General features: G+C 42.4%; 1 protein-coding gene across 1 annotated transcript; it reads left to right on the top strand.

Annotated features, from left to right (window-relative positions):
• The first annotated feature begins 3593 nt into the window (after positions 1 to 3593).
• LOC119517445 (alpha hemoglobin stabilizing protein) lies at positions 3594 to 4486 on the top strand. Its single transcript, XM_037814135.1, has 3 exons — positions 3594 to 3729; positions 3896 to 3974; positions 4122 to 4486. The coding sequence occupies exons 2-3, from the start codon at positions 3900 to 3902 to the stop codon at positions 4323 to 4325; spliced, it is 279 nt and encodes a 92-aa protein (XP_037670063.1). The 5' UTR covers positions 3594 to 3729; positions 3896 to 3899; the 3' UTR covers positions 4326 to 4486.
• The last annotated feature ends 15596 nt before the right edge of the window (positions 4487 to 20082 follow it).

The raw sequence follows: 20082 nt of genomic DNA, 5'->3' as shown, positions 1-20082 counted from the left end.
CCAAGGCTACCCACTGCTTTTTTTTGGAAGAAGGTTGCAACATTCTTCTTCTCCAAACCCTTCAATGGCTTTTCTTCACACTTGAAAATAAAACCCAAACTTCTTGTCATGGCCCACAAAGCCCTGCAGACCTGACCCTGCCCTATCTCTCAGACCTCACCCCTACCGCTCTCCCTCTAACACACCGCCCCCCACACCCCCACACAAGAACATAAGCTCTCAGCCGATAGGGACTTTGCCTCTTTCACTGATATATTTCTAGTGCTTTTTATCAGTGCCTGGTGCAAGGTAGATGCCCAATCCATAATTGTAGAATAAATGAATTTTTTGTCAAGTTAGGTATTATTTTATTCTCCTTTTACAGACAAGGAAACTGAGGCTTATATATGCCAATTGACGCCTAGGTCACAGGGCTAGAGTCACAAAATCATGCATTCAATTATTCATTCAACAAATATTTAGTGAGCGACTACTACACTTCCCAGGATTCAAATGGTAGGCTAGTGGCTTTAGAACTACATCACCTTCTTTCTGTTTTGTTTTGTATTCTTTTTAAAAAATTATCAAAATAATAGAGGGATATATTGTTGCCATAAAATAATTCAGACCATATAGATAATAATCCTATTATTGACAATAATCCTTCGTTCTATTTCCCATTCAGTACTAGTCTCTCCCCACAAGAAAACATTGTTCATCATTTCATACACAAATACACACATATATATGTATATATGTACAGATACAACATATGGAAGTATATAGTTCTGCATTTCTTTTCCACTTCCGTACTCCTGGCCCTGGGTAGGCTGCTCTGTCTATATTTCACTTAACATTAATTTTTAGGGATCTTTTCATATTGTCACATTTATTTTAATGCTGCATGTAATGTCATACTATGAATGTGCCATCATTTCTTTAAAGATTCCCCATATTGATGGACCTTTAGGTTATTTTGACTTTTTCATTATTACAAACTGGTGTGGTAGATTTTTTGAACAGGCTTTTCCATGCATAGAATATGAATATGTCTTTAAAACAGAATCCCAGATCAGAATTTCTGGGTTGAAGGGTATGTGTATCTTAATTTGACTAAGTACTGCCAAATTATCCTTCTAGAAACTTTACCAATTTACACTCCTACCAAGTGAAAGTGCTTTTCACTTTCATCAAGATATATATTTCCATCATCCCAAAAAGTTCCCTGTGCTTCTCTGCCACTGAATTCCACTCTCGTACCCCAGCCCCATGTAACGACTGATTTGCTTTCTGTCACTAGGGATTAGTTTTGTCTATTCTAGAGTTTCACAGAAATGTAATCATGCTGTATGTATTTTCTTATGTCTGGATTCTTTTGTTCAGCAGAACGTTTCTGAGATTCACCCATGTCGTCACATGGACCATTAGTCTGTTCCTTTTCTTGTTGCTGTGTGGTATTTCGTTGTGAACCATAATTTGTATATCCATTCAATGGTTATTGGACATTTGGGTTATTTCCAGTTTTGGTTTATTATGACTAAAGCTGCTATGAACATTCACATCTAAGTGTGCTTGTAGGCATATATTTTCATTTCTCATGGAGTGTAATTGTTGGTTCATACGGTAAATGGATGTTGAACTTTATAAGAAATTGCCAAACTGTTTTCCAAATGTTTGTAACATTTTAAACTCCTGCCAGCTATGTATGAGAATTGTAGTTGTTCCACATCAATACCAATGCTTAATCAGTCTTTTTAAGTCTAGTCATTTGAGTGGGTATTGAGTGGTATCTTATCGTAGTTTTACTTTGCATTTCCCTGATGAGTAATGATGCTGAACATCTTTTCAGGTACTTATTGGCTATTTGTATATATTCTTTGTGAAATGGCTGTTCCAATCTTTTGGTCATTTGAAAAAACTGGGTTGTTTGTCTTATTATTGAGTTGTAAGGATTCATTATAAATTTTGTACACATGTTTTTTGTTAGATTGTGTTATGGATTGAATCATGTCTTCCCCAAAGACAGGTTCAAGTTCTAACTCCCGGTCCTGTGATTATGAACACATTTGTGAGGACAAACCGAATCGGAATGGGCCTTAATCCAATATGACTGGAGTCCTAAGATGCAGAGGAAGTTTGGACACAGTAGGAGAGTAGAAGAAAGATGGGGAAAGAGATGGCTGTGATGGAGGCAGAGACTGAGTTTTGGATTACCAGCAAGCCACCACTAGGATGCTACAAACTTCTGAGGAAGCATGGCCTGCTGACATCTTGATTTGCAAATCTAGCCTCCAAAACTGTGAGAAAATAAATTCCTGATGTTTAAGACAGCCAGCCTGTGGTACTTTGTTATAGCAGCCTTAGCAAACTAAGATTGTATCCCAATTATTTCTCCTAGTGGTAACAGTTATTTTCTACCCTAGGGAAATGAAAACATATGCTCACACAGAAACCTGTACCCAAATGTTTATAGCAGCTCTGTTCATACTCACCCCAAACTGCCTACAATCCAAATGTGTCTCCAAGGGTGAATGAAGAACCAAACTGCGGTGCAGCCATATGCTGGAATATTACTTGGCAATGCAAAGGAACAACTTGCAACAACTTGGATGCATATCAGAGGTATTATGCCGAGTGAAAGAAGCCAGTCTCAAAAGGTGCTTACTGTAACTTTCAAAAAGACTAAACTCATGACTAAATAATGACAGAGAACAGATCAGTGTTCGGGGTTTATAGTTGGATGTGGGGGTGACTTCAAAATGAGTTTCTTGGGGTGATGCAACTTTCTATGTCCTGATTGTGACACTGTTATGTGTTAAAATTCATAAACTGTAAACCAAAAAGATAATTTTGCTGTATGTTAATTAAGAAAACATTATAAACAAAAAAAGTAGATCAACAAACCTCTGAGGGCATAGGTGTGCTTATGAATGTTGGTTTTTGAATGGAGAACGCCACGCCAGGACACACATCTGTTAATGCTGGTTACCTCAGTGGGGAGAGGGGGCAAAAATGATCAACTTTTCCAGTGGACATTTTTGTATTGCTTCACTTATTTCAAGGAACACGTAGTGATTTTGAAACTTGAAAAAACATCTGTAAAAATGTTAAAAAGAAGGAAAAGAACATTTCTACTTTGTTGAATACATGGTGATATGGTAGAGAATGAGACAGATGCACCTCCATTCTTGGGGAGTGAAGATGGCAGAGTCCAATTCCTTCTCTTACAATGACTCATCTGCCAAATGTGACTAATGACAGACCATACCTAAAAGGGTTTTTATAGGGACAAATACCTTAATATGTCCCTGTAACAAGGAGGTATCTGCTGAATTAGTGTAATGTAAGCTGCTGTTACTATATATCTATGAAATGGGAGAATAATTGTCATCATAGTGCTGTGATGACTTAAAAGGGCCTGTCATGTAATAAGGTCTCAATAAATGTGAGTTTGGAGCCTGGGCATTGGGATGGGGTGGGGCAGAGGGCAAGGATCTGTTCCTGGGTTTGGTTCTTGAGTTTTCTGGGTCTCCTCATTTATCTGTTTTTCTTGGCCTCGCTATCTTTCTAACGGCAGGGAGGCCTCTCCCTCCTTCTCCTCCCTCAATCGATCTATCATCCTCTATCAGGACGGAGATGCAGGGCGTTTCTCTCTTAGGCTGACACTTGCCTCTCTGCCTACATCTAACTTCACACAGAGGAACCTACATATCCTAGAGTGTGGGTGACACAGCACCGTCGGGCCTGAAGGTGAGCCCACACTGGGGAGCAGCATCACCTCAGAGCAGAGCAGGATTTAAAAAGTGGTGGGGGAGGTGGCCCTGCTGGGGCACCAGGGATCTTTCAGGGGAGTGAGGGGACTGGCGAAAACACCCAGGGAAGAGGTTACTCAAACTCTCTCTCTTTCTCTAACCAGGCAGATGGCCCTTCTTCAGGACAACAAGGATCTCATTTCCCAAGCAATGAGGGAATTTAATGTTCTGCTGAATCAGCAGGTAAGCCCGGCATTCGGTTTCAAAGGACAGGTCTGGAGAGGTGGGGGTGAGGGCAGAAAAGGGACAGTGAGGGTGGAGTTAATGGAAACTATTAGAGACAGGGAATATCAATTGCTGAATCACATCCTCCTTGCCCCCTCCCCACAGGTTCACCCGGATCCTCCTCTCCCTGAAGAGGCCATGGTGACCATAGTGGACGACTGGGTGAACTTCTACATCGCCCATTACAGGAAGCTGATGACCGGGGAGCAGCAAGAGCAAGACAGGGCTCTGCAGGAACTTCAGCAACAGCTGTATATTCTGGCCAACCCTTTCCTAGCTGAGTACAGGGCCTTCCTGAGGTCCTTGTGAGCCTCCAAATCGCCCACTGCCTTCCTCCTAGACAGAGACTCAGCTCCTATTTCTAAGAAACCCCCACGTCCTGGCTCTGTTTTTTGCATCCTCGGGCTCTGCTCCTTCTGGCGTTTCTCTACAGTCCCACTCAATAAAGACAAATACTGTTTTTGCTGGTCTTCCGAGTCTCCTTTCCAGCGTCTGTTCCTGACTTCTAGGGGCAGTTGGGGGCCTTTTTCCTCAGCCCTACTTCCTAGATCTCATCTTGGAGACTTCATTCCTTACAGCAGAGGTCACCAGCCCTAAATAACCACTGGCCAGTACTAAAATGGGCTGCAGGAGGGGCCCGACAGGCAGAGTCTGAAGGGGACGTGCTGGGGGTGGGGTGGGGTGGGGGGTGACAGAGAAAGGGTGGAGGCTAGAAGCTCTCCAGCAATTGTGGTCCTGGGACGGGCCTGTTAGCAGAAAGCTGCTGGAAGTCTCCCAGCCTTGTTGGAATGAAGCGCCCACCCGCCTCGATTTTCCAGCCCCCTGCCCTTAGCGCCCCTTGAGCTAAGTTCTAGGATTTTGTGACTCTAAAGACTGCAGAATTCCTCCCAGGTGCCCCAGCATAGCGTGGTAATTTAGAGCGGGAAGGGCTTTTGGGAATCATCCAGCCTGCCCCACCTTTCCCGTTGCCCCCAACCTTATCCTCCACTCCCCGGACTAGACCCTCTGTCTCCCCGACCTCCAGACCCTAAACCTTCTTATTTTAGGGTTTTTTTTTTGGGGGGGGGCGGTGGGGTGGAACCAGGGCCGGGCCAGGCTCACGAGCTTTTAAAAAACGAAATGAAGGTGTTGGGGAGAATGACGAGGTACTCGCCCGCAGTCGGTCCCTAAGGAAACCCTGGGGCGAGGGTGGGGTGGGGGACCGGGGGTGGGGGTGGGGGCGGGGAGCAGAAGGAGGGCGCCGGGAGCGCGCGGGGCTAGGATTCGGCCAATCACAGGCCGCGCAAGGCGATCGCCCCAGGGAGGGGGCGGGGCTATCCGCTGTCATTTTCTGGGTCTTCTGTTTGGCTGGAAGAGTTTGGAGCTGGGAGGGCTTCTCTTGTTCCGCCTTCCGGCGGGTCTTCCCTTCCGTTCTTTGTGCCCCTACTTGTCGACTTTTGCTTTTAGGGCCTCCGCTGTCTAGTCCAGCGTCCAAAGGGAAAGGGCTCAGTGTCCGAAGCCATCTTTCCAGCTTTGGGGTGTGAGGAAGCCCCAGACCCAGCGAGAGAGTGGCGACCAGACAGCAAGGGACTCAGCGACCAGACAGCAAGGGACTCAGAGATGTGGTCTGTGGCCAGGAAGAGGCCGAGGCCTTCCACACTGCGCCCGTTAGTGAGGACGCAGGGCCCACTCGGGTGAGACTGTAGTCACAAAGGTTGCCTTTGCAAGCAGACCTGGCTTAGTGTGCATGGGTGGAGGAGAGTGACCAAGGTAGAATTTTTCCAAGCAGTACTAGAAATATACAGGGTCTCAGGCTCCATAGAGAGGAAAGTATGAAAACCTAGTAGGCTTACTCTTGCTGTATGGAGCATACCTGAGAAGAATGGCCCGAGCCACTTAGGCTCAACTAATGAGTAACTTTCCATCAATTTAAACTATATTGCCTTGGGAGGTGGTGAGCCAACCATCCTTCAAGTGCTCAGAGGAAGATGACCAATTATGGTGTATGTTGTAGAAAAGTTTCCTACAGTGGATGGGAAGTTCAACATCTAAATTCCATTCCGGCCATTCTGTTAGATTGTATGAAATTGAGAAGTACCAAAAAAAAAAAAAAAAAAAAAAGGTTTAGGACAGAAACCTAACAACTGCACCCCATGTTCGCATGATCTTACCACCCAGGCATCTGGTCCAAGATCTAAAAAGAAGTAAAATTTGAAATATTTTGATTTTTCAAAGATGGTGATATAAGCTACCTGGATCTGATGGTCCATAATAACAAATTTAAAATTACTGGAGCAGTGTGTACCCTAGATCCATTACTGTTTCTGCAGAAAAATTAGCCAGAATAACTTGCTTTTATTGTAAATGAAGGGTAAAATATAATAGCACCTAATGGTACATTATACTGATCTGCTCCCATGCCTTTAATTGCCACATAAATACTGATGGTTCACAAATTCCAAATCTTCACCTTTAGCCCTAGCTTTCCTCTCTGTGGAGCCCGAGCCCCTGTATATTTTTAGTACTGCTTGGAAAAATTCTACCTGAATGTCCACCATGCAACTCAGACTTAAGATGGCCCAAACTGAAGTCATTTTCAAGACACAGCTCAGCTTCTTATAAGCAGCCATTTCTACTGCCTTGATAGAATCTTCCTGCCTCTTCTTTGTGCCCCACTGTGTTCTGTGCTTTCTTCCATAAGAGCACCTATTATTGTACCTATTTATTTATATACTATTATTTTTTGCTTTATTGGACTAGATTCTTTGAACACAGTACCTGGTGCATGATATAAGGGAAAGAAATATTTTTTGGTTGGATTATCCTCCACTTGGATGTTATCTTCCACTCCTCTTTATCCTTCACACATTACATCCCTTTGGTTATCATGTCTTCTTTCTTCCACCTCTTAAATCTTTCCATTGCCTAATCTGGTTCTCCTGGTTTCCTACCTGGACTATACAGTAGGCTTCTGTGCCAGTTTGAATGTATTATGTCCCCCAAAATGCCATTTTCTTTGATGTAATCTTTTGTGGGTGGATATATCTGTTAATTAGATTTTAATTCTTTGAGTGTTTCCATGGAGATGTGACCCACCCAACTGCGGGTGATGACTCTAATTGGATAGTTTTCATAGAGGTGTGGCCCTGCCCATTCAGTGTGGGCCTTCTTAGTTTACTGGAGCACTATATAAGCTCAGACAGAAGGAGCGAGCTTGCTACAGCCCAGAGGGACACTTTGAAGAATGCACAGAAGCTGAGAGAGTAGCTGCAGATGAAAGACAGTTTGAAGACGGCTGTTGAAAGCAGACTTTTGCTCTGGAGAAGCTAAGGGAGATGCGCCAAGAGCAACTGAGAGTGATATTCTGAAGAGGAGCTGTGGCCTAGAGAGGAACATCCTGGGAGAAAGCCATTTTGAAACCAGAACTTGGAGCAGACGAAAGTCACATGCCTTCCCTGCTAGTAGAGGTTTTGCTGGATGCCACTGGCCATCCTCCGGTGAAGGTACCCAATTGTTAATGCGTTACCTTGGATGCTTTATGGCCTTAGGACTGTAGCTATGTAACCAGATAAACCCCCTTTGTAAAAGCCAATCCATTTCTGGTGTTTTGCATTCCGGCAACGTTAGCAAACTAGAACAGATTGTAACCTTTCTTGTTAGAAAACAGGGTCTTCTGACCCTTACACTCTCCTGCGTAAACATCTTAAAGACCCCGATCTTGATCATTTCCATGACCCTGAACTTTAAACTCACAAACTGATAGTGACCTGCACTCTTACTGTCACCCTTCCACTTACCGTGCTTTGACCCTCACGCTGAAACTGACCCTGAATCTAACCCGTAGCCTGACACTGAAACTGTCCCTGACATGCTAATCTTGACTTTAAACCTAACTCTGACTGTCACACTAAACCTGACCTTTCTGTCCTGTCCCTCATTCTCCTCTTGACCCTGACCTAGAAGCTGACCTGACATTGATCTTTGCTGATCTTCACCTTTACCCTGATCCTCACTTTGACATTGACTCTGATTCTCATTGTGAACCTGATCCTCACCCTGTCTCTGAACCTCATCCTATCCTTCATGACCATCAAACCATGCTGACTCTGACTCTGATGTCACCCTGCTACTGACACTGATTTCCCACCCTGGGAGTTACCTGAATCTGTCCCTCAGCCTGACCCTGGCCATGACTTACCCTTACCCTGGTCACCTTGGCTCTGATTCTACCCTTACTCTTATCTTGCACTTGATCTTTATAACCTTACCTGATCCTAATTTTCCCCTTCATGTTGACCCTGACCTTGAACTTCTTCCTAATCCTTACCTTGACATTTACCCTGAACTCGACCCTCATGACCCTGAACCCAATCCTGACTATAAAAACTTATGCTGAATTGGAAGCAGACCTTCAGCCTGACCCTGACACCAACCCTTACCCTCACCATGACCCATGCTGGGACCCCACCTTGACCCTGACCCTTACCCTGATGCTAAGCCCTAACCATCACACTGACCCTCATACTGAGCATGACCCTGAACCTTTCCCATATACTGCCCCCACAACCATTATTCTCACCATGATCTAGAACACTGATCCTCAATTTGACCATCACAATAACTCTGACCTGACCATCACTATGACCTTGACCATAACCCTGACCATTTCCCGGACCCTCACAGATTCTTAATCTCACCCTGACCTGAGCCTGAACCTGATACTAAGTCTCTGACCCTGAACCTGACCATCACCCTGACCCTCACCATCACTCTTAACTGTATCTAACCTTTACCTTCCCTTTGACACTGATCTTTATCTAGAACCTGACACTCATCTGACCTTGACCCTGACCCTTACACTCACCCTGACCATAACACTATCTTTACCCTTACCCTGACATTGACCCTGACCTTAGAGCTGACCCTGAACTTGAATCTCACCTTTAACCTCACCTTGACCTGACATCCTGTCCCACCTGATCCTGACCAACACCCTCACCCTCACAATGACCCTGAACCTCACACATACCCTTAAATTCACTCTCCCCCTCACCTAATTCTGATCCTGTCTTTGACCCCATATCTTATCCTCACACCAAACCTGACTCTTAACTGAATCTTTACCTTATTTTCACTCTCATTCTAAACCCGACCTTCACAATGATCCTGAACCTGAACCTAGCCTGCATCTTGACACTCATCCTTACCCCAACTGTTATCCTCACCCTCGCCTGACAGGTCTGTGACTCTCACTCTGATTCTGCCTTTACCTTGACCTTCATTATTACCATGACTCTGTCCCAGAATCAGTCTCAACCTGACTATCAATCCTGTTCTTGATTCTCATTCTCACCCTCTCTGTGACCATACTGATTCTTCCCAAACTGACCCTAACCTTGAAGTCACCCTAACACTGACCCAAACTTCCCATTTTTTTAACCTGATTTTGACATTCAACTTGACCTGGACTCAAATCTGACTCTGACTTGGGTCATCACACAGAACCTGAACAACATCCCGATCCTGACATTGACTCTAACCCTGAAGCTGACACTGACACTACCCTCACACTGACCCTGATCCTCAAATATACCCTAAAACTTACCTGACTCTTTTTCCCTAACACTGTCATCAAACTGAACCGTACTTTGATCCTTATTCTCAGCTTTATCCTCACAAACTGATAGTGCTAAACCTGACCCTCATTCTGACCTAGACCCTAATCATAATATTGTTGCTGAACCTCATGATATTCCTAACTCTGACTTTGGCCTTCACCCTCACACCAACCCTGACTGTGACCCTTACCAAAGTGCTGACATTCATGACCCTCACTCTGAACCTGACCCTTAATGACCCTCACCCTCATCCTGATACTTCCCTCACCTTGACTCTGACCCCACTATCATGCTCAGTCAGGCTCTGCAACTAACCCTCACCCTCTTCCTGACCCTTATCTTTACCTCCATGATCCTGACCCTCAAACGACTGACTCTGACATCACTCTCATACAGACTATGACCACTCCAACTCTGACCTTGGCCTTGAAGTTTAACCTGACATTGACACTACCTTCATCCCAACTCTGATACTGATCTTGATCCTGAAGTTTACCTGACCCTGACCCATTATCTTGACCATTACCCTGACCCTATCATTACCCTCAGCCTAACGCTGATCCTGATTTGACCCTAACCCTGATCTTTACCCTTAATTTGACCCTTACCCTCAACCTGACCTTTCATTCATTTTGACCCTCACTCAGATACTGGCTTCACCCTCTTACTCTGACTCTGAACTTGTCTTAGAACCTGACACCCAGAACTTGACCCTGAAATGACCCAGATCCTCATTACCCAGACCCTGAGCTTGATGCTCACCTGACCCTTATCTTGAACCTCACACTGACCGTGACACTGATAATGATTCTCACACTGACTTTGACCCTGCTTGTAATACTCATTTGACATTACCCGATCCTGACTTTCACAGTGAACCTGACTCTCAACCTGACAGAACTTGACCTTGACAAATTATCCCTGACCCTGACATTGACCATGTTGTTGAGCATCATCCTAACCTTGACCTTGACTCTATCCAGACAATGACCCTGACCCTCACTCAAGCACTGACTTATATCCTGACCTTGAACCCCACCCTGACTGTTTCCCACACCCTATCATTTCCCTGACCTTAACCCTCACACAGACACTGACTTCACACCACCCTTACTCTTATTCTAACCCTGACCTTGACTGTGAACCTGACCCTCTTCCAGAATCTGACTCTGATCCTGACCCACAACAAGACCTTGATCTAACCCTCATATGCTGACTCCCATTATATGGACTCTGACCCTGACCTTACATTGACATTCACCTTGACCCTGACCCTCACAATGATTCTGTCACTGTGACATTGGTCCTGACCTTCACCCGTGATGCGGACTGTGACTATAACATTCATCATGACAATGACCGTGATCTTCACTAAGACTTTTGACATTAATGCTGACTTTCACCCTAGACTGACCTTGACCCTGCCATTGACCCTAACCAAGAATCTCCACCTAATCCTTACCCTAAATCTTACCATGAACCTGGCCATGACCCTTATCCTCAAAATTATCTTGACCCTCACACATATCCTTATATTTATCTGACCCTCTACCTGAATTTGACCCTGAATCAGATCTTTGCCCTGATGCCCACTTTCACCTTGAATGTGAACCTCACTTGACTTTCATGTTTACCTGATACTGATCTTAACCTCATCCTGATGCTCACCCTAAATCTAACTCTGTCTTACCTGCACCTTGACCTTAAATTTGACTGACCCATAGATGACCTTCAGCCTAAATAAGACTGATGCTAAATAAGACATGACCCTAAACTTCACCTTTATCCTAACACTGATTCTGATGCTTATACTGATAGTGTCTCTCATTCTCACCTTCACACTGACCCTGATCGTGAACCAGATCTTGAACCTTACCTGACCTTAAATTTAATCCTGACTCAGAACCTCCCTCTCCTCCTGAATCTCACCCTAACCCTTACCCTGGCATTGACCCTCACTATGACCATACTCTAACCATGACATTGACTCTGGCTTTTACCATGTCCTTGAGTGTGACTGTGACCATGACCTTCACCCTAACCCTCATGCTGACCTTGATCAAGATGCTAAGTCCCTGATAGTCACACTGACTTTCACTCTGACCTGACATTTAACCCACTGACTTTCACTCTGACCTGACATTTAACCTGATGCTGATCATCATCCTGAATATGACCAATAGACATAGACCAATATGACCTAGACAAAGACTCTGAAGCTGCCTTTGATCCTGACACAATCTGCATCCTCACCATAAACCTCTGACTCTCATGCTGACCCTGACCCTGTGCCTGACTTAGATTCTGACCCTTAATCTCACACCATACATAACCCTGAGTATTACCTTGACTCTTAAACTTCTAAGGACTCTGACTCTCACCCTGTTTTATTGCTAACCTCATAATGACCCTGAACTGATTTCTCACATTAACCCTGACCCTAACTGTGACCCTCAAACTGACCCTGATCATTACTCTGAATGACACTTAACCTGACACTGACCCTGAATGTGACCTCATCATGACTCTGATCCTAGCCTGACCTTCACTATGTTCCTGACCTTCACATTGACACTGAACATCTATTTCACCCTGACCAGAACTTGATTCTTACATTGACCTTGACTCTCACCTTCATCATGACTATGGCCTTGACCCTCAACCTGACCTGGACACTGGTCATAACCATGAATTATCACCCTCAAACAGACACTCTCAATCAGACACTACTAAATCCTATACCTGAACCTAAACCTGACCCTCACTCTTTAATTCTGTCTGATGGTGAAACTCACCTTGATTCTGATCTTCATTTTTTCTTGGACACTTTATCTCATTCTCACTCTGGCCCTGACCTTGTAACTGAGCCTCACCCTGAAATTTACTTGATTCTGACCTTTATCCTGAAACTGACCCTAATACTGACCCTGAAAATCAACCTAATCCTGACTGTGAACCATACCCTGACCCTTACCTTAACAATGGCTTTGTTCCTAACCCTCAGTGTGTTACCGAACTTTACCCTGAACATGACCATCACTCTCACTTAACCTGACCCTGACATGCACCCTGATTATAACACTAACACTGACCTTGACACTGGCCTACCTTACTCAGATTATCAGCTTCACCCTCACCATGACCCTGACCCTTGCCCTCACCCTGTAGTGAACCTCATGCTGATCCTTATCTCGATTGTAGCCTGACTTTGACACTAAAACTTACCCTAGACCAGACCCTTTGTCTGATCCTGACACAAACCTTCATACTTACCATGACCCAAGTCATGATCTCTACTCTGAACCTCATCCTAATGCTGACCCTAACTCTTACCATACCCTAACTTGAACCTCATCCTGACCCTGACCCTTATTCTGACCCTCACAATGACTCTGATGGCCCTCTCCCTGACCCTCACTGTTGCCTTTATTCTTAGCATCACCCTCATTCTGACCCTGACCATGAGCATAACTAAAGCTCTAACATTTAATCTGACCTTGACCATCATCCTGACTTTGACACTGAAGCTCACACTGACACTGATTTGGATTCTCACCTAATCCTGACCCTCAAACAGATCCTAACTGTGACCTTCAATGATCCTGTTTCTCACTTTCTCCCATGCTCTGACACTGGCCACTACTAACTTAACCCTGATTCTCACATTCATCCTGCTCCTGAATCTGACCTTCAACCTGACCATGACTTTGACCATCACCTAGACCCTGACTCTCATCTGGACCATGATCCTGACACTGACCTGACACTGGCCCAGGAACCAGTGGATGCCCCAGTGGCACTACACAAACAGACAAAATTAATACCACAAAATGTCTGAAAATTAATTGGAAACACAACCAAATAACTAGGTCAATACACTCAGGCTAACCCTAAACAGGGTTCTGCCTGCTAGAATGAAATATTTAAATAGGACCCAGAGTTTCTAACACAACAAGACAAATGTTCAGGATACAATAAAAATATCAACCATCATACCAAGAGCCAAGAAAACCACAATGTGAGTTAGAAAAGACCAAAATGAATCGAATGCTGGAATTATGTGATGAGGATTTTAAGACAGTTGTTATAGAAATGCCTCAACAATAATGACAAATTCTCTTGAAATAAAGGAAAAAAAAATAGAAAATCTCAGCAAAGAAACAGAATTTATAAAAGAGAACAAAATGGAAATTGTAGAACCTAAAAATACAATAACACAAATAAAAGAATCTTGCTGGATGGACTCCATAACAGAGATGACAGAGGATAGAATCAGTAAACTTGAGGATAGAACAATAGCATTCATCCACTCTGAACAACAGACAGATTTGAAAAACAATTAACAGGGCCTCAGGGATCTGTGGGGCATTAACAAAGATCCAACCTTTGTATCATCTCCCAAAAGGAGAGGGATAAGAGAGTGTGTCTGAAAGAGTATCTTAAGAAATAATGGCTGAAAATGCACCAAATTCAGAGTGAAATACACACACCTAGAAATCAAGAAGCTGAAGAAACAAGATAAATCCCAAATAGAATATATATATAAAAAAAATTCCTGTAAGACACATCATAATTAATTTTTTTCTTTTAAAAAATGTTAAAAATGTTATTCTGAAATACTTTCAAATTTACAGGACCATTACAAAAAGAATATAAACCCCAGGTAGAGAACTCCAACATACCCTACCTCCCCAGATACTTAGATCCACCAATTTTAACATTTTGCCATATCATTTTATTTATCCATACACATATATTTGCCTATTTATCAATCAATTTTATGCATACTTGAGTGTAGATTGTATACATCAGGCTTCTTGACCACTTATTACTACCATGTACATTTCCTAAGAATAAGACTATTCACTTACGTAACCACCTTAAGTACAGTTATCAAGTTTAAGACATTTGACATTGATACAAAGCTTCAGTCTATAATCTAATTTTTTCATATGTTCCAGTAATGAGCCTTTTCTCTTGCCTTACTAGATCCCATCCAGGATTGTGTATTTTACTTGTCAGTCTCTTTAGTTTCTCTTCTCTTATTTTTTAATTGTGGGAACATATATATAACATAAATCTTCCCATATTAACTGCTCCCAAGCATACCATTCAACGGGATTAATCACATTCATAATATTGTGCCACCCTCATCACAATCCATTAATAAAACCTCCCATCTCCCCAAACAGAAGCCCTACATTATGCATTAATTCTCCTTTTCTCCTGTCCTCTACACTTGGCATCCTATATGCTAATTGCTGTCTCCGATAAATTGCATATTTTCCAGTATTTTCTTTGTAGTTACCATGGGGTTTAAGTTTAACACTCTAAATCTATAATTGTGGGGAACTGAGTCTTCCATGTTGCCTGAGGCATATCTGGGGTGGTGGCTTAGAACGCTGAGCCGCAGGCCTGCATAGAATGCCATGCAGGCCCGCCCTGTAAAGATGTGTGTCTTGTGACTACCATTGTCTTAAACCTAGATTGTATGCACCTGATGTAAACATAAGTATCTGGTGGGCTCTCCCCCACCTGAGCACCTTTAGCATATACATCTGATCTTCTGAAATAAATAGCTAGAGCAAGACTGCATTGTCGTCCACTTAGCACGAGATGCAAGTGGGCCCCCTGCTCCCTTAATTCTTAGCTTTGTGTCCGTGTCTCATTCCTGCGTCGCCCTGTCAACAATATATAATAATCTCATTTTCTTTTAAACCAACTTAAATTCAATAGCATATACAAACTATGTTCCTACACTCCATTGTCCCCCCACCTTTATGTAATTCTAGCCACAAAATATGTTAATATACTATGAGTCCAAAACCACTGATTTATCATTACACTTTATGCGTTTGCCTAAAAATCCTGTAGGAAGCAAAAAATGGAGTTACAAACCAAAATACAATAATACTGGCATTTATATTTACCCATGTCATTACCTTCACTGGACAGCTTTATTTCTTCATGTGGTTTCAATCTAATGTCCATTGTTCTTTCCTTTTAACCCACAGAACTCTCTTTAGCATCTCTTGTAGGGCTGGTCTAGTGGTAATGAACTCCCTCAGCTTTTGTTTATCTAGGAATGTCTTAATCTTTCCCTCATTTTTGAAAGACCGTTGTGCCAGATATACAATTCTTGGTTGGCAATGTTTGCTTTTAGCACTTTAAATATATCAACCCTCTGCTTTTTTGCTGCCATGGTTTCCAATGAGAAAATGAACACAATCTTATTGAAACTCCCCTATATGTGACATGTTGTTTCTCTCTTGTGGCTTTCAGAAATCTTGCTTTATCTTTGGCAATCAGCAGCTTGATTAAAATATGCCATGGAATGGATCTGTTTGGGTTTATCCTCTTTGGAGTTTGTTGAGTGTCTTGGATGTGACTTTTGTGAAATTTGGGAAGTTTTCAGCCATTATTTCTTTGAATATTCTCTCTTCTCCTTCTGGACTCCCACAGTGCCTATGTTGGTATGCTTGATGGTGTCAATTTTCTTCATTCTTTCTTTCTTTTGCTCCTCAGACTGGATGATTTCAATTGTCTTACTTTCGAGTCCTCTGATTCTTTCTTCTGTTAGCTCCAATCTGCTGGTGAACCCCTCTAGGGAATTTAAAATTTCTGTTACTGTGGTCTTCAGCTTTGTTTGGTTCCTTTTCATAATTTCTGTCTCTCTATTGCTCTATTTCTGTCTCTCTATTTCATAATTTCTGTCTCTCTATTGTCTATAGAGAGACAGAAATTTCCCCAATTTCTTTTAGTTCTTTGTCCATGTTTCCCTTTAACATATTTAGGATCATTTTAAAAAAAGTTTTTCTCTGGTATGTCTACCCTTTTGTTATTTGTTTTCTGTCTGTTTCCTCTGGTTTTGCTTTCCTCCCATTGTGTAGGCTAGCTTTTTACCTTTCCAACAAAGTCCTTTGATGTACAAACGTGTTTAATTTTGAGGAGATCCCATTTGTCTATTTGTTCTTTGGGAGCTTGCACTCTGGGTGTAAGGTCTAGGAAACCACCTCCTATCACAAGATCTTTAAGATATTGCCCCACATTTTCTTCTAAGAGTCTTGTGGCCTTAGCACTAATGTTTAGGTCTTTGATCTGTTTCTAATTAATTTTTGTACAAGGTGTGAGATAGGAGTCCTCTTTTATTCTTTTAGATACGGATATTCAGTTCCACAAACACCATTTATTGAAGAGGCTGCTCTGTCCCAGTTGTTTTGGCTTGACTGTCTCATCAAAGATTAATTGTCCATAGATGCGAGAGTCTATTTCTGAACACTCAGTTTGATTCCATTGGTCGGTATATCTGTCCTTATGCCAATACCATGCTGTTTTGACCACTGTACCTTTGTAATATGCTTCAAAATCAGGTAGTGTGAGACCTCCCACTTCATTCCTCTTTCTCAAGATATTTTTGGCTATTTGGAGCAACTTTCCCTTCCAAATAAAGTTGGTTATTGGTTTTTCTATTTCTGTAAAGTAAATTGTTAGGATTTTAATTGGTATTGCATTGAATCTATGAATCAGTTTAGGTAGAATTGATATCTTAATTATATTTAGTCTTCCAATCCATGAACACATTATGTTGTCCCATTTTTTGGGTCCTGTTTGATTTCTTTTAGCAGTTTATTGTAGTTTTCTCTGTATAGGTCTTTTGTGGCCTTTGTTAAGTTTATTCCTAAATACTTGATTCTTTTGGTTACTATTGTAAATGGAATTTTTTCTTGATTTCTTCCTCTTGTTCTTACTTGTATATGAGAACATGACAGATTTTTGCATGTTGATCTTGTAGCCTGCCACTTTGCTGTATTCATTGATCAGTTCTAATAGCTTTGCTGCAGATTTTTCTGGATTTTCTACATGTAGAATCATGTCATCTGCAAAGAGTGAAAGTTTTACTTCTTCCTCTCCAATTTGGATGCATTTTATTTCTTTTTCTTACCTAATTGCTCTAGCTAGAACTTTGGGCACAATGTTGAATAACATTGGTGACAGTGGGCATCCCTGTCTTGTTCCTCATCTTAGAGGGAGAGCCTTCAGTCTTTCCCCATTGAGTATAATGTTAGCTGTGTGTTCTAGTTTGCTAATGCTGCAGAATGCAAAACACCAGAGATGGATTGGCTTTTATAAAAAGGGGGTTTATTTGGCTATACAGTTACAGTCTTAAGGCCATAAAGTGTCCAAAGTAACACATCAGTAATCAGGTACCTTCACTGGAGGATGGCAAATGGCGTCCGGAAAACCTCTGTTAGCTGGGAAGGCACGTGGCTGGCGTCTGCTCCAAAGTTCTGGTTTCAGAATGGCTTTCTCCCAGGACATTCCTCTCTAGCAAGCTTGCTCCTCTTCAAAACGTCACTCACAGCTGCACTGAGTTCCTTCTCTTTGAGTAGCTCATTTATATGGCTCCACTGATCAAGGCCCACCCTGAATGGGTGGGGTCACACCTCCATGGGAGTATCCCACCAAAGTCACCACCCACAGCTGGGTGGGGCACATTCCAAGCAAATCTAACCAGCACCAAAACGTCTGTCCCACAAGACCACAAAGATAATGGCATTTGGGGGACACAATACATTCAAAGTGGCACACTGTGGGTTTTTCATATAGTGCCTTTATCATATTGAGAAAGTTCCCTTCTATTCCTATCCTTTAAAGTGTTTTTATCAAGAAAGGATGTTGAATTTTGTCAGATGCCTTTTCTGCTTCGATCGAGATGATCATGTAGTTCTTCCACTTTGATTTATTGATAAAGTATATTACATTAATTGATTTTCTTGCATTGAACCAGCCTTGCATACCTGGAATAAACCCTACCTGGTTGTGGTGCATAATTCTTTTTTTTTTTTTTTTCATTTTTTATTTTTTAATTTTTTTTTATTGAGGTATATTCACATACCACGCAGTCACACAAAACAAATCGTACTTTCGATTGTTCACAGTACCATTACATAGTTGTACATTCATCACCTAAATCAATCCCTGACACCTTCATTAGCACACACACAAAAATAACAAGAATAATAATTAGAGTGAAAAAGAGCAATTGAAGTAAAAAAGAACACTGGGTACCTTTGTCTGTTTGTTTCCTTCCCCTATTTTCCTACTCATCCATCCATAAACTAGACAAAGTGGAGTGTGGTCCTTATGGCTTTCCCAATCCCATTGTCACCCCTCATAAGCTACATTTTTATACAACTGTCTTCGAGATTCATGGGTTCTGGGTTGTAGTTTGATAGTTTCAGGTATCCACCACCAGCTACCCCAATTCTTTAGAACCTAAAAGGGTTGTCTAAATTGTGCGTAAGAGTGCCTACCAGAGTGACCTCTCAGCTCCTTTTGGAATCTCTCTGCCACTGAAGCTTATTTCATTTCCTTTCATATCCCCCTTTTGGTCAAGAAGATGTTCTCCGTCCCACGATGCCGGGTCTACATTCCTCCCCGGGAGTCATATTCCACGTTGCCAGGGAGATTCACTCCCCTGGGTGTCTGATCCCACGTAGTGGGGAGGGCAATGCAGTGTGATCAGTATATGTCTCGGAGTGGGTTTATTTGGATTTATTCTATTTGGGGTTCGCTGAGCATTTATGATTTGTGTATTTATGTTGTTTAGAAGATTTGGGAAGTTTTCCCCAACAATTTCTTTGAATACTCTTCCTAGACCTTTACCCTTTTCTTCCCCTTCTGGGACACCAATGAGTCTTATATTTGGACGTTTCATATTATCTATCATATCCCTGAGGTCCATTTCGATTTTTTCAATTTTTTCCCCATTCTTTCTTTTATGCTTTCATTTTCCATTCTGTCATCTTCCAGGTCACTGATTCGTTGTTCAACTTCCTCTAGTCTTGTACTATGAGTGTCCAGAATCTTTTTAATTTGGTCAACAGTTTCTTTAATTTCCATAAGATCATCCATTTTTTTATTTAGTCTTGCAATGTCTTCTTTATGCTCTTCTAGGGTCTTCTTGATTTCCTTTGTCTCCCGTACTATGGTCTCATTGTTCATCTTTAGTTCTTTGAGTAGCTGCTCTAGGTGCTGTGTCTCTTCTGATCTTTTGATTTGGGTGCTTGGGCTTGGGTTATCCATATTGTCTGTTTTTTTCATATGCTTTATAATTTTCTGTTGTTTTTGGCCTCTTGGCATTTGCTGAACTTGATAGGGTTCTTCTAGGATTTGTAGACCAATTGAAGTCCTCATCTCTAATTTATCAGATCTACAGCTTCGTGGAGTACACTTTCTCTAACTAACCAGCAGGTGGCGTCCACGAGCCACCTGTTCTGCACAAGCCAGTTCTCCCCTGCTTAGCCTTTGTGGTGAGTGGGGGAGTGAGTCTTGTGGGGTCCAATTGGTGTACCAAGCTTGCGTGTGTAGTTGGTGTTGCCTGCCCTGTATATGGGGCGTGTTTCTGGGCAGTCAGGGAGGGGGGGTGGCTCTAACAATCAAATCTCCCTGGTGATCCTAGAGTTTTA

The sequence above is a fragment of the Choloepus didactylus genome, chromosome 21 (genome assembly GCF_015220235.1).
Source record: "Choloepus didactylus isolate mChoDid1 chromosome 21, mChoDid1.pri, whole genome shotgun sequence".
Classification (NCBI taxonomy): Eukaryota; Metazoa; Chordata; class Mammalia; order Pilosa; family Megalonychidae; genus Choloepus; species Choloepus didactylus.
This window is presented reverse-complemented; position numbering and strand designations above follow the sequence as displayed.

Excerpts from the sequence above, each read along its gene's own strand:
- LOC119517445 (XM_037814135.1), top strand. The coding sequence starts at position 3,900 with ATGGCCCTTCTTCAGGACAACAAGGATCTCATTTCCCAAGCAATGAGG. Across the intron at positions 3,975-4,121 it reads ATGTTCTGCTGAATCAGCAG|GTTCACCCGGATCCTCCTCT; the intron begins GTAAGCCCGGCA and ends CCCTCCCCACAG.